Source organism: Pipistrellus kuhlii, unplaced genomic scaffold (genome assembly GCF_014108245.1).
Source record: "Pipistrellus kuhlii isolate mPipKuh1 unplaced genomic scaffold, mPipKuh1.p scaffold_m20_p_21, whole genome shotgun sequence".
In the NCBI taxonomy this organism is placed as follows: domain Eukaryota; kingdom Metazoa; phylum Chordata; class Mammalia; order Chiroptera; family Vespertilionidae; genus Pipistrellus; species Pipistrellus kuhlii.
In genome coordinates this window covers 3,544,383-3,558,351 of record NW_023425520.1, presented here as the reverse complement: position 1 = coordinate 3,558,351, position 13,969 = coordinate 3,544,383, and the positions used below count along the sequence as shown (strand labels likewise).

The following is a 13,969-nucleotide window of genomic DNA, read 5'->3' as shown; positions in this document are numbered from 1 at the left end:
CATACACTTTCAGAACATGTAGGAAATAAGACATGTCACTTGTAATTCCACCTCCACTCACTCTCAACCCAAACACGGGTAGTATCTGGGTATATCTCCTCTTAGTATTTTTTTGTTTAAAGGATCTGTTTTACCTGCAGTTGGATTGGTATGCTTTTTACTCGGTTTCTCTCTTTTAACAAACACTCTGGTGATCATTTTCTGGGTTGCCACCTAACCTTCATTATTAATGATTGCTTATATTCCCTTAAGTGGCTTTGCCATGACTCACATAGCCATCCTTCGTAAAAAAAAAAAAAAAAAAAAAAAAAAAGGTTTCCCCATTGTCTGCAAAGCTAGATCATTTTCATGTGATAGAAAAACAAAAGAAAAATTTAAGGGACCCCTACATCTTACAGTGCCACTATTATCATTTAAGTGATCTCCCGTATCATGGTTTTGAGGTAGATGCTACTTGTTTTTATTCTTCAGAAGAAGAAACAGGCAGGCTGGGGGGTATGTGAGTCACCCAAGGTCACACTGCAATTTTAGTGGCAGAATTGGGATTTGAACCAAGTGTCCTGACTCCAGCCGCCTCATTTACTTGGGGCTTAATGGCCTTTGCAGATGGCTCTGCTGTCTGCTCTGTCCTCCTTCCAATACATGCACTTTATAGCTGATCCTGTTCCAAGTGGCACCGGATGACCCATCCCTACCTACACTTCGCCTTATGTAGCCTTGTCCTGAAGTCACCCCAGAACACCGAACACAAGGTCCTTCCTCTGAGCAGAGGGGGATGGCTCTGCCAGGGGCCTCGTTCTTCCCCACAGACCGCTGGGCCTGTGGTCACAGTGCCCTCCGGGGAATATCGGGTCTGACTCCATGCAAACAGCAGGTGGGCCACATGTCCCAGGACTGGACAGGGGATGAAGCCAGTTCAAGTGGGGACTGGCCTTGAGACTTGAGGCTCTTGGTGACCCTCTTCCTTACGGAGGCTTAGCTTGTCCCCCGCCCAGCCCAGCCCTGCCCTGTAGGCCTCTGCTTTTCCCAGCAACCCCACTGTCCACCGTCACCCCCAGCCTCTCGCTGGCCCTGACAGCGAGGCACAGCCTCAGCGCCGGAAGTGACCTCAGGGGTGCAGACTTCATGCTGCCTCTTTCCTTTTTTCTGATGAAGTACATTTTCTTGATTCTTAGTTTTTAAATTATTGTAGATTCACAACCGAGTCACAAAAATAGCACAGACCATTCCCAGTTCTTCAACCAGCTTCCTCTCATGTTAACATGGTACATTACCATGGCACAGTGATCAAAACTAAGACATTGGACCGAAACCGGGTTGGCTCAGCGGTAGAGCGTCGGCCTGTGGACTGAAGGGTCCCTGGTTCGATTCCGGTCAAGGGCACGTACATTGGTTGTGGGCACATCCCCGGTGGGGGGTGTGCAGGAGGCAGCTGGTCGACGTTTCTCTCATCGACATTTCTAGCTCTCTATCCCTCTCCCTTCCTCTCTGTGGAAAATAAATTAAATATATTTTAAAAAAACACAAAACAAACGAAGACATTGGTTTCCATACAACACTATTAACTGAGCCATAGGCTTGATTGAGATACACTAGTCTTCCCTTCATGTCCATTCTGTTTCAGGATTCACTTCTGCCTGTGTCTTACCAATGACCTAGACAGTAGAGGTGGCTTTCCCCAAGATCACAGCAAGCTAGCTAGTGGCATCGCCCAGGCTGAAGCCAGACCTCCTCCCTAACCCTCCTTGCCCTTCCCACTTTGACAAGGGCCAGGGTTTGCTGCTCTGTGGCCAACTCCGGTGTGACAGACACCTTTGCCCCACCCTGCCTGTCCGTGCCCTCCCATCGGTTTCTGAGGTTGCCTACACTTCCCTGCTGCCCTCCTGCTCACACGCGTAAGTGGGTCCCTGGGCCCTGGAATGGCTGGCTCAGGCTTCCCTCCTGTGGGCACTGTGTGGTGTGGACCCTCTTGGCCACCCCTCTGCATGGCCACCCCACCTGCCAGCCATCTTCCCTCTCTGGAAATGGAGGGCACAGAGCAGCAACCTTGAGGGAGACCTTTCTTTGTGTCTGGTCCTGCAGGTTTCTGTCTCAGCCCCCCATCCCTCAGCTTTGCCCAGGTATCTCGGGGCCCCTCCTGCCTCGGTCTGGGGTGTGCTCCCCTCCTCCCAAAGCCCGAGAAAGCCTGCCTCCTGTTGTCTCCCTCGGCTCCCAGGGCTTCGCCAGGGCTGCCCTTCGCAGTTTATAAGCAGCGTCCATGGTTGCCTCCGGTGCTCCTCACCGCAGCGGTGATTAGGGCCACTTCAGAGGCGCGGAGCACTTTTCCCAGCGATAATGGGGGGAGTGGAGCCGCAGTTGGTTGAAGTCTTTGCTCTTCGGGGCCGTCAGGCCGCCTGGTGTTTATCTTAGGCTGCCTCTGCGGCTCTCACAGCCCTGCCCAGACATGACCTCATTCTCTCTCAAATCATCCCCGGGAGGCAGAAAGGAGTCTGAGACAAATGCTGTCCCCACTTCACAGATGGGAAAACTGCGGTACACACACACACACACACACACACACACATACACACACACACACGTTAACAGGTGGCTCTGCAGCTCTAGGGGCCGCTGAGGCTGGTGAGTTCAGCTGTCTGGGAGGCAACAGGTCTGGGGCTGGGAGCAGCAGCGTCACCAAGTGCCTCCAAAGATTGTGGGCCCACAGCCTAACACAGCACCCCGCCTCCAGGGATCTCACAGCTCATGTGTGAGAAGGGCCTCAGGAGGTAGACCTGGTGCGGCTTAGCCTGGTTCCCTGGTGGCCCTGAAGGCACTCTTCATGAAAGTGGGCCTTTGTGTTGTAGCAACAAGTGCTGTGGCCAGGGGGGTCCGGCCAGGGGTGGGGGCAGTTGGTGGGCTGCCTGGCAAACAGCCATGGACATCTCACCTTCCCAAGAACCCTGTGAAGGAATAGCTGTGAGCCAACCCGCAGTTGGGGACACTGATGCTCACAACTTATCCAGGGACGCAGCCAGCCAGTGGGCACTGGCATCTGGCCCAAGTCCAATGCCTTGTCTGTTCCAGCAAGCGACTGACACCCCTCCCACCCACCCCCATCCCCACGCCTAACACACACACAAAGGGAGGTGCACAAAGGCAGCAGGAGGGAAAGGGGAGGCCTGAGGATCCCAGATTTGGCTGGCTTCACAGTTTCGCTCCGGCTGGCCCTGCCTTCCTGTCCTGAGAGGTGGTTAAAGGAAGCTCTGAGGAAGAAAGGTCAGGCTGGGAGAGAAGCGGGAGCTCGCCAAAATCCACACCCTGCTCTCAGAGCGGCAGGCCGAGCCAGCTGGGGGTGCGGGCAGCAGAGATGGAGGAGCAGAAACTGGCCCCTGCTGGCCTAGGGCTCCCGGGCTGCAGGGTAGAGGGTGCTGAAACAATAGGAGATGCCAGGCAGGGGGCTGGGACACAGATCCCAGGACCTTTCTCTGCCCTGAATCCCCCTTCTCCCACTGCCAGCCACACCTTGAGCATCTTGGCCCTGCTCCCTCCCTCCTCTAAGCGCTGTCACACCTCCAGCTCAAACCAGTCATTTAGCACTTGGCTTATAACCCTGAGTTGACTTTTTATTATGTGTCTACATTTACCTTCCCAACTAGATCAGAATCTCCTCCAAGGCAGGAGCACATGTTCCCTGTTACATTTTTTTTTTTTGGGGGGGGGGAAGAGGTTATTTAGGAAGTGATCATTTGGGCAATGCTGGTGACCATTTGGGCAATGTTTATGACCAAAAAGCTGGACAATACATTACACCCACGGCCCCAGACCTCCGTGACGTCATTCTGCTTGTGACGTCACCGTCGCTGGCTACCGCGGCGCTCCGCAGCCCACAGGCAGGATGACGCAACCATCAGAGCCGGTGCGGACCTGTGCGCGCCGGAGATGTTGGCCAGGCCGGCGGCCAGAGGCGCCCGGAGAGGGCGAGGAGGGACGGGCAGAGACGCCCCAACCGGGTGGCGTCCGCAGCGCCCGGACTGGCCCCGCCTCCGCGATGACGGACGCGGGTCAGCCAATCCGGGCCAGCCGCGGGGAAGCGCAGCCTATCAGCGGCCGCGGCTCGGCCGGCGCTTCCGCGTTGGTCCGTGAGCCCCCGGCGCGAGCCCGCGGGGGAGGGGACCGAGGCCCAGGCAACGCCCCGCGGGCGCCCCCCGCGTCACCCCCCTGGTCACTCTGCACCGGGCGTAGCGGGTCTGCGGGCCGCCGCCGCCGCCTCCCGGGGGACCCCATGGCCTCGGAAGGCCTGGCGGGGGAGCTGGAAGCCGTGCTGGCGGGGCAGGGGCTGCGGGTGCAGAGCTGGGACTCGGAGCCGGCCGGGGAGCTGCGGGCGCCCGCGCTGCTGCGGAGGAACGTCTGCTACGTGGTGCTGGCCGTGTTCCTCAACGAGCAGGTGAGCGTCCGCCCGCCCGCGCCCGCCGCCTGGGCCCGGAGCGCGCAGCCTGCCCCGTGGGGACCGAGGACCTACCGGCAGGAGCCAGCGCTTGTTTGTGGGTGGCGCTTCCCCGTGTTGCAAAGCACTGTCATTCTGACCCCTGAACCTTGTGCTCCGAACTCTGAACCCTGCGACTGTCAGATTGTCAGACGCACCGAGGAGCGTGTCTGTTTCACCCCACTAGGCCTCAGTGCCCAATGGGGAGTGCTGTCTCATTCCTCTTCCTTTTCCCACAAGGTAGCTAGCCCAGGCTGGCGGAGGGGGCTCTCTCTAAGACTGTTCACTTCTGCAGAGACCTCCTCTGGGTCCCACCGGCAGCAACGGCACAACCTGTGCTTGCATTCAGACCTTGCTCCTGTGGGATGCTCTTTTTGGTGCTGATCTAGTACAAATTCCCATGCAAAAGCTAGAAGGGCCCAAGGCCTTAGGTAGGAGTTATATGGGGGTGTCAGTGGGGTCATGTTTCAAAGCCTAGACTTATGTGTGAGGACAGGCCACAGCAGTTTGCAAACCAAGAGGGGAGGGGAGAGAGACAGGAACATATGCAGACAGTGCAGGACACATGGCAACCCCCACTGTGGGGTCTGAACCCCAGTCCCTTAAGCAGCTCCCGGGAATCTCAGCCCCTTTCTGCAACGGAAGTCCGATTGCAAAAGGATAAATTGCAGAGAGAGACAGCTGTCGCTGGCAACCACTCAAGGGCCATTCCCTAGGAAAGCTCAACGGTTTGAATGTGTCCTCTAGTAAGGGGGTCCTGAGTGATCGTGTTTAAGATATGATCTGGCTGTAACCAGTTTGGCTCAGTGGATAGAGCGTCAGCCTGCGGACTGAAGGGTCCCAGGTTCCATTCCGGTCAAGGGCATATACCTAGGTTGCGGGCACATCCCCAGTGGGGAGGTGTGCAGGAGGCAGCTGATCGATGTTTCTCTCTCATCGATGTTTCTAGCTCTTTGCATCTCTCCCTTCCTCTCTGTGAAAAGTCAATAAAATATATTTAAAAGAAAAAAAAAAGATATGATCTGGCCCCAGGGCAAGGGAAGGCTGCTGGCTGTGCCCCTCCTCTGGCAATCCCAGCCTGGCGGTGTGAGGTGAGGATTTTCTCTCTCCCCTCAGGATGAGGTGCTCATGATCCAGGAGGCCAAGAAAGAGTGCTATGGGGCGTGGTACCTGCCCGCGGGGAGAATGGAGCCTGGGGAGACCATCGTGGAGGCCCTGCAGCGGGAGGTGAAGGAGGAGGCCGGGCTGCTCTGTGAGCCCCTGACACTGCTGTGCGTGGAGGAGCGGGGCCCCGCCTGGATCCGCTTCGCGTTCCTGGCTCAGCCCACAGGTACTGGCACGGCACACCTGCTGGCAGCGTGGGCAAGGGGCAGTGGGTAGCTTTCCCCCTGCTCGTCCTCGGGTGAGAGCAGCCCCTGTTCTGGCTGCTACAAGCCTGGCATCTCCAGGTTCTCCGGCCTCAGAGTCAGGGTTAGAGCGCCTCGGCGGCTGTTGGCTTTGCCAGGCCTCGCGCTTCTCTCAGCACAGACCCTTTCCCCCTCCCCTCCCCCCAGGTGGAGTTCTCAAGACTTCCAAGGAGGCAGACGCAGAGTCCCTGCAGGCGTGCTGGTACCCACGGACCTCCCTGGCCACTCCTCTGCGAGCCCAGGACATCCTGGCCCTGGTTGAACTGGCTGCCCAGTACCACCACCGGGCCAGGCACCCTCGCATTCTGCCCCAGGAGCTTCCCTGCAGCCTGGTGTGCCAGCGGCTCGTGGCCACCTTTACCAGCGTGGCCACCCAGACCGTGTGGGTGTTGGTGGGCACGGTGGGGGCGCCTCACTTGCCCATCACGGCCTGTGGCTTCACCCCGATGGAGCAGAGGGGTGGCCTCCACATGGCCATCCTGCGGCTGCTGCAGGACTGTCTGACTCTGCACCACTTGGCCGTGGAGACCAAGGGGCTGCTGGGACTGCAGCACCTGGGCAGAGGCCACACGGACGGCATCTGCCTGAACGTGCTGGTGACCGTGGCTTTCCGGAACCCAGGGACCCACAACGAGCCCCCCGAGGTTCGGGGTGAGAACTTTGTTTGGAGGAAGGTGGTGGAGGGAGACCTGCAAAGCCAGCTCTTCCAGAGGCTTCAGGAATCATCTGTTGTCCCAGTCAACGGATAGAAAGGGGCCGGAGTAGACACGGAGCTGCTGTCTGTGCTCCCTCCACCGTGGTTTCGCCTCCCTCTTGGGGAGGCAGGAGGTTGGCAATCAGGGATCCCGTTGTGTTGGGAGCAGGATAGGTCTCCTGCTTCTCAGGGAGGGCTTCCATCTCTCCTTACCACGAGCAGGCCCCTACACGGCACCGGAAGGGACAGTGCCTTTAACCAAGCAAGGAGTCCAGAGCTCGAGGACTCGGTTTCCAGGAGGAACAATGAGGGCACTGCTCCCTAAGGGGATATGGGAACGATCTGAACCCCAGACAGCATCTTCTCTTCTACAGCAGGTTCTCGGCCGCTTAGGATATGGGGGAGGTCACTCCAAGGACTGTGCCCTTTGCTGAGTAAACAGATTGCTTACTTTGCCTTCCTGCCTAAATGTGTCTCTGGGGAGGAAGTGAGCAGGAAGGGGAGACTGCCCTCAGAGGAGAAGCTCCTCCCCTTGTCCCACTGAGGCCTCGCCAGACCGCAGGCTGCCACGGCAGGGGCCAGCCTGGGAGCTGGGAGCAGGGAGCAGGGAGCAGGCAGGCTTCCTGCTGTCCACCTCGGCCTGTCTCGGGCCCACTGAGGGCCTCTTCGTCTTGCCTGCCAGGTGGGACGTGACCACATCCCCCCAAGTCTCGAGCAGTGAGATTGCCAGGGAAGCTTCGGGTAGGCGAGGAGAGCTGCCCGGGCCTGGATTTCCTTCTTGGGCTGATCCCTCCCCAGTCGCTCTGCAGCCGGGCGCCTGGCTCTTGCCTCTGCCTTTTTTATAACTTCAGCCCAAACCAAACCCAAATCCTCTCATTTCCCCTTAGCCCAACCGAATCATCGTAGAAATTGTTTAAAGAAAAGGACTTGACTAAAATGTAAAGGAAAACTAAAAAAAAAAAAACCACTGTGTGCTCCTCACTGCATCTGAAGTCTAGATCTCCGATTCCGAGCTGGGAAACGCTTGGTTGGGCTTCCCTGCTGACGTCACCACCTTCTGGCCCTGAATGAAGGACCGGGGGACCCCCCCAGCTGCTGCCTGTCTGTCCTGGCCACATCTTGTCTCCCTTTCTGGCCTGTGGGGCTGTCTGTGGTAGGAGTCCTCCTGTCCATCCGGGGATAAATATCTCCTAAGGTGGAGCAGAACCCGTTCCCTCTCGCTCACTTCTCCCAGTGTCTGAGGGACCCCCCCAGTCCATCTCCACGGCAAAGGGCCATGGTATCTGCGCCCACTATTTAGCCTATGGCAGTTCCCAGCTGTGGGTGCCCATTCAAATCACCTGGAGAGCTTTAAAAACAACCCGCCGATGTATCTCACGGCGGGTCGGGCAGGGGCACTGGCGTTTTAAAAAGCCGCCCTAGTGATTCTAACACGCACCGAGGCGAGAAGCACTGGCCAGCCCTCTCGGTCCTCGGCTTGCCCTGCCCGGCACATTCTCGGTGACTTCCCTCAGAGGCTCCACACTCAGGGACACGCTTTTTAAAGCAGCAGGCCCTGCTTTTCACAAAAGCAGCCATACAGCTGACAACCTGAGCACCCAACGTGAGGCTTGCACGCAGAAGCTGCAGATGGCCCGCTCCCCCAGGGTGTCTCTGGGGCTGGCCAGCCCTCAGTTGTGGGCAAACCGGGCAGAAATAGTGTTGCCTGGCCAAGAGCCGCTGTTCCTGGCAGGCGCCGAGGAACGTCAGAGTTGCCCTGCCAGAGCCTGTCTGTTTACCGCCAACCCCTCCACTCCGGCGCTCAAAAAGGAACTTAATTTGTCTTCCTTGGGGAGGAAGATGGGCCCAAATTAGCAGCGGAGCCCTGGGCAGAAAAGACGCGAAGGGCGGAGGAGAACAGGGCAGCTGTGTCCACGCAACCACACCATTTATTGCCGCGGTGGCCGGGGGCACACCGTGAGGATGCCGCAGTGCATCGAGGAGGGGCGTGCCTGTGACATTTTCACAGAGTCCAGACCCAGTCTGCCCACCGAGCTCGCTCCCATCCCACACCCACGCCCACGCCCGTGTGCGCAGCGCAGGCACGCACACGCCCCGTGTCCTTCGGCACAGCAGGTCAGTCCTCCCCAGCCGGGAGGAATGTGGGAGAGGTAGAGGTCACCGAGTTTCCTCCTCTTTCATGTCACCTCCTGGCAACCCGCGGCTGGCTTCCAGAGAGGCATGGGCAGGAAAAGGAAGCAGAAGGGGCTCTGGCCTGCTCCTCCTTGCCCAGGAGCGAAGCCAGCGGCTGCAGTCCTGCTGTGAGGTAATGCCTGGCGCCGCCTGTGTGTTCCTGCAGGTCGAGACAGATTCGGGCCGGGAGGGGTGGCGGCCCCAGCCTCCGAGGGCACGCAGGGAGAATACCGGGGCCCCTGCCCCTCCCTGCCAGGCCTAGGGGCCTGCAGGCAGGTGGGCATCGTGGCCTCGTCTGTACCCTGAGCTCCCTCGCTCCCCTGGGAGGGCATTCCATCGAGAACGCGGTGGGCCGGGCCCGGCCCCCCCCAGGCTCCAGCCCCTCTGCCCAGGTGCTGCGGACCTGCCGAGACGGGTTCAGAAGGCGCCAGAGAAACCAGCTGGAGCCGGAGCCTGGCACCGGCCCCCGGCTCCCCGGGCCCTCTCCCGCCCTGGCGGAGTTGCATCAAGGCTCTCATTAGCGGCTGCCCCCGCCTGGGCGCGGAGCATGCTTTGGCCTCTTGCCACGAGGCGGTTGGGGATTTTGCAACAAGTCTCCGGGAGGGCCAGGCCAGAGGAGGGGGCTCCCCCTGCCAGCCGCTGCCCCTTCCATCAGGGTTAAGTCAAGAAGGCAGGAGAGAAAAAAAAAAAAAAAAAGTCAAGTCTTAGCAGAATCTATGGTACCTAGTGCGACCGAGTCTGGGCCCCCTTGCCCTCGTCTGTCTGACCCACAGTCCTGACCGGCCCTCAGCTCACACTCCTTGTGCCCACGGGACTGAATCCCAGGTCTTGGCCTCGGCCACACTTGGCCTGTAGAGGCAGGTGACGGGCACAGGACTCGGGAGCGTCTGGGTTCCGACACTCCCCTGGCCGTCACCCAGCTCCCCCGGGGAGACACTGTGCCGCCCGGGAAGCTGCCTCTTGTTCCTGGGCTCTGGTGCCTGGGAGACCCACTTCCTGAAGCCCAGCCTGGTGTAGCCAACGAGGCAAGGTCTCCTTGAGGTGACCTGGGAGCCGAAGCCCAGGCCTCCCCAGAGGCAGAGGCCCCCGGACACAGAGGAGACAGAGCCAGGCCCCTGCCCCGGGCGAAGGGTGGCTGCGGCTGTGCCAGGCGGGAGGGGAGGCAGCTCTGGGCAGAGGTGAGAACAGGAGTCTCCCCTCCCGTCATGCTCCCGGCTCAGACGTGTCCTTCCGGGGTTGGGGGGAGGTGCAGGTGAGGACCCTGTGGGGGGAACTTGACGAAAGCAATGGCAGCCAGCTCCTTGCAGAATTCCTCCAGCACCACCACGCCCTGGAGGAGGGTCTGGTGGTCCAGCCTGAGGGGAGAGCACAGAGTCATGGCTGGGAGGTCGCGGGTATGTGCCCCCCGCGTGACCTCCGAGGGTCCCTAAGGCATAACCCAGTGGCAGATCCGAGTGAGAACAGAGCTCAGCAGCGGGCCCTTTTTCAGGGACTAAGGACTGAGACCCGTGCGACCCCCTTACCCCCCACCCCAAGCACCTGCCCTCCCACCCAGGGCTCTGTCCCAGGCACCCACTTCTCTCGGTTACTTACTGCTCCCCAGGAATATGACCCATCAGCTGCTTGCGCACCAGGAGCAGCTTGCCTGGGAACTGGGGTACCCTCTGAATTCTCTGCATCAAGTCCCCAATCACCTAGAGAGGAACAAGAGGACCAAGGTGGGGGCCAGTGACGCGCAAGCGAGGTCCCATGGCTCTGCTGCCCCGCGGCAGACGGCAGGGTGGTCGGTACCCGTGCTCTCCCCTTGGCACTGACCGGGGTCCCCACCTCTGAGCTCCCAAGCCCCTGCCCCGTCCCCTCCCTCCCTGCCCACCACGGACACTCTCCCTGGCCTCCTTACCCGGACGAGCACAGAGAACAGGCTCCTGCAGCCAGGGGCCAGGCTGATGTAGGGGTCCAGGAGGTACTCGTGGATAAGCGGGTGGGGGAAGAGGGCGAGCCGGGACAGGACTGAGGTCACTTGCAGGTTCAGGCTGTAAGGCTGCAGGGAACATGGTGGGCAAACCCGGGGCTGTCAGGGGGGTGGGTGGTGAGCATTTCTGCACTCCCCCAGGAAAGGCGCCTGGCCAGTGTGAGCGTGTGCGGGGGTGGGAGGCTCACATGATGTGTGTGTGTCATGGATCCCCGGGGCGGAGGGCCGGAGCATGTTAGGGCGTGTGGAGCAGAGGCGAGACGGGGCTTCCCGCCTGGGGAAAGGGGGGGGAGAGGGGACCGTGGAGCCGAAGAACCGAAGACGACTCGACCCCCTGCTCCTCCGAAGGACTCCAGGGGCACCCACCTGGGGTGCCACCGTGGGCCCCGCCCTCCGGCTGGGGCCCGGCCCTGCTGGCTACCTGTTCCAAAATCCGGGACATGCGGTCAAACAGCATCCGGAGGAAGTGCCCCTCGAAGAAGGGCCGCTCCGGCTCCTGGGGGTCCAGCGGCGTGAGGGCCAGGGGCCAGCCCCAGGGACCGACTCGGGAGCTGCACTCCTGGAACTGGAGCAGGAGGGGGAGCTGAGAGGAGGCCCGGGGTCAGGGGCCCCGGCACGCAGTGGGCCACACGGGGAGGTGGACTCGGGACTCGTGGCTGGAGCTGGGGGGGCCCTGGCGGAGGCCACAGAGGGGGGAGCCTCTGAGGGGCGAGGAGTGGGCCCTGGTGGAGGCCTCGGCGCTCACCAGTGTGTAAGCATCGTGGACGTAGGTGTCGTATCCCGTCTCCTCCAGGAAGGCGGAGGTCTTGGCTTCCTCGGGAACCAGGCAGAGGAAGCTGAGAGACAAGGACCCTCGGTGTGTGGGGGGCGCACCCTGCCCCCCCCCCCGGGTGCCACGCTCACCCAGCTCCGGGCTGCACCCCTCAGAGTCATGGCCAAAGACGGAGCCAACCCACGTGGCTCAGACTTCCCGACCTGCCCCTACCTGTTGACGATCTCGGTTACTGCCGTTTTGCCGTCCGAGTTGGTGGCGGGGGCCGGGTGGGGCTTGGCAGAGGGCTGGAAGCCGGCGTCCAGGAGGCCGTCTGTGAAGTAGGGGTCCTCCTCGAGGTCTCTGTGGCCGGGGTACACGTGCATGGCACCGAGGAACCAACGAAAGACAGAGCGTGGGGTGCCGAGGGCTGGGGCGGGGCCGGGGGCTCACTCACAGATTGTCCTCGTAGCTCTCGGGCTCCTGGGAGCCCCGGGCGGCGTACAGGCGGCCCTCCAGGTGGCACAGGACGAGGCTGCGGATGATGTGCTCGTGCGGCTTCTGGAGCAGCTCCTCAAACAGCCGCAGCGTGGCGATGCTGATCTGGGGCAAGAAGGGGTCAGCAGGACGCCCCTCCCTGCCCCGGCTTCCGGGGGCGCCTGGAGTCGGCTCACCCAATAAGAAAAGTCCCCCTAGAACGGGATCCCCCCAACTCCCCAGCACGTTTTGGGGGGAGTGGATGGGTGGTGGCCTGGGAATCAGGAGTCTGGCTAGTCTTGGCTCCATTATTATTATTATTATTATTATTATTTAAAAATATATTTTATTGATTTTTTACAGAGAGGAAAAGAGAGGGGGATAGAGAATTAGAAACACTGATGGGAGAGAATCATCCATCAGCTGCCTCTTGCACTCCCCACACTGGGGATGTGCCCACAACCAAGGTACATGCCCTTGACCAGAATCGAACCTGGGACCTTTCAGTCCGCAGGCCGACACTCTACCCACTGAGCCAAACCGGTTTCGGCTTGGCTCCATTATTAATTTGATGCACAATAACAGGCAAGAAAAAGGGGCTTTTCTGGGCCTCGGTTTCGATGTCCGAAAAACGGAGTGCTGGTCTCACCCATCTCCGAGGGGCCAGCAGCCTGCAAAACGTCCCATGAACGAGAAGCAGCGTGCAGACTGGCCAGCGTGTGGTCACAGACAGCATTGGTGCGACAGGAGCCCGCTGGCTACCATCATGGTTTCTTTTTGGTGGGGAGGGGTTCAGCGCCTCCAAGGCAGAGCCACCTGGACCACTGACGGAGATGGGAGGCCTCGGGGAGCCCCTCTGGAGGGGGAGTGGGGGGACGGAGGGAGTATCGAGGACAGCAGGGCTTCCAGCTCACCTCATCCGAGAGGTGGTCGCAGTGCCTGACGAGGTGGGCGCACAGGGAGCGGGGGCTGTCCTCGGGGGCCGCCGGCCACGGCTCCGAGCCCAGGAGGAAGGCCACGGCCTCCCCGAGCAGCGCAGGGGAGCGGAGCTGACGCAGCAGGGCCGTCAGCAGGGCCGTGGAGGTCAGGACGCTCTGCTCGGACCTATGTGGACAGAACGCTGAGCCAGGCAGGGAGGGGAGGCCAGAGGGACGGGGGAGGGGTGGGGGGGTGAGTGGGAGGGTGGTGGAACCCTTCCTGGTTTCCTTCCGTCTCCAGCTGGTGTGTCTCTGCTCACTCCCACCCCTCCTGAGGTCACCGAGTCCCAGGGCGTAGGCCTCTGCTAGCCCACAGTGGCTCTGAGCCACGTGCGTGTTGGGGTAGGCCTGGCCAAATGAGCCCACAAACGCATGGGACGCTGTCTAAGGAGGTCCCTGGCTGGAGGGACAGGAAGGGGTGGACGGGGCGGGCGGTTAGATTCACACTACGGCCACCTCTGAGGGGCCTGGACACAGACTTACACGTGTAGGAGCTGCGGCTGCAGAATCTCCACGAACAGCTTCTCCGCCACGGCCTTTGCCAAGGCATCTGCCACCACCTGGGCACCAGAGAGCACGTCTTACACACGTTCCCGGCACCCCGCACAGCAGCCGAGGGGCGCTGCCCGGCTCGCAGCCCCGCGGCTCTCCGGGAGACAGAGATGAGGGTGGTGTGACTCACCGGGTGTGCCTCCAAGACGAGGTGGTCACAGTAATCAAACCAGCCCAGAAAGGCAGCCAGCGCCTCTTTGCCTGGGAAGCTACCCTCATCCGACGGGGCACTGGGTAACCTGCGGAAGGGAGAGCGGGGGGCTGTGAGGCCTGCCCAGCTGTTCCAGAAGGAAGCCGGGCCCTTTCTCCCCCTGCCCTGGAGCCTCTGTTGCAGGTGGGGAGGTGGGCATAGGGTAGGGTGATCAGTTTTTGTTTTTTTAAAATATATTTTATTGATCTTTTACAGAGAGGAAGGGAGAGGCACAGAGAGTTAGAAACATCGATGAGAGAGAAACATCGACCAGCTGCCTCCTGCACAGCCCCCACTGGGTTTGTGCCTGCAACCA

General features: G+C 60.5%; 2 protein-coding genes across 4 annotated transcripts in view; one reads left to right on the top strand and one right to left on the bottom strand.

The window, feature by feature from the left end:
• The first annotated feature begins 3,980 nt into the window (after window positions 1–3,980).
• On the top strand, window positions 3,981–7,012 carry NUDT18 (nudix hydrolase 18). The gene is made up of 3 exons (XM_036449975.2): window positions 3,981–4,423; window positions 5,579–5,792; window positions 6,016–7,012. The coding sequence occupies exons 1-3, from the start codon at window positions 4,028–4,030 to the stop codon at window positions 6,615–6,617; spliced, it is 1,212 nt and encodes a 403-aa protein (XP_036305868.2). The 5' UTR covers window positions 3,981–4,027; the 3' UTR covers window positions 6,618–7,012.
• A 1,460-nt stretch (window positions 7,013–8,472) lies between these two features.
• Window positions 8,473–13,969, bottom strand: part of FHIP2B (FHF complex subunit HOOK interacting protein 2B) — a 14,417-nt gene continuing 8,920 nt past the window's right edge. For 2 of the 3 annotated variants that reach the window (XM_045585886.1, XM_036449972.2), the window contains 10 exons: window positions 13,594–13,702; window positions 13,395–13,471; window positions 12,849–13,038; window positions 11,915–12,060; window positions 11,692–11,820; window positions 11,452–11,542; window positions 11,128–11,271; window positions 10,635–10,775; window positions 10,328–10,428; window positions 8,473–10,089 (listed from right to left, as the gene is read on the bottom strand). In XM_045585886.1, coding sequence (XP_045441842.1) covers window positions 9,951–10,089; window positions 10,328–10,428; window positions 10,635–10,775; window positions 11,128–11,271; window positions 11,452–11,542; window positions 11,692–11,820; window positions 11,915–12,060; window positions 12,849–13,038; window positions 13,395–13,471; window positions 13,594–13,702 — 1,267 coding nt within the window. In that variant the 3' untranslated portion in view covers window positions 8,473–9,950. The remainder of the gene's footprint in view (window positions 10,090–10,327; window positions 10,429–10,634; window positions 10,776–11,127; window positions 11,272–11,451; window positions 11,543–11,691; window positions 11,821–11,914; window positions 12,061–12,848; window positions 13,039–13,394; window positions 13,472–13,593; window positions 13,703–13,969) is intronic. The other variant, XM_045585887.1, reaches the window with a different exon arrangement.

Excerpts from the sequence above, each read along its gene's own strand:
- NUDT18 (XM_036449975.2), top strand. The coding sequence starts at position 4,028 with ATGACGGACGCGGGTCAGCCAATCCGGGCCAGCCGCGGGGAAGCGCAG. Across the intron at positions 4,424-5,578 it reads CCGTGTTCCTCAACGAGCAG|GATGAGGTGCTCATGATCCA; the intron begins GTGAGCGTCCGC and ends CTCTCCCCTCAG. Across the intron at positions 5,793-6,015 it reads GTTCCTGGCTCAGCCCACAG|GTGGAGTTCTCAAGACTTCC; the intron begins GTACTGGCACGG and ends CCCTCCCCCCAG.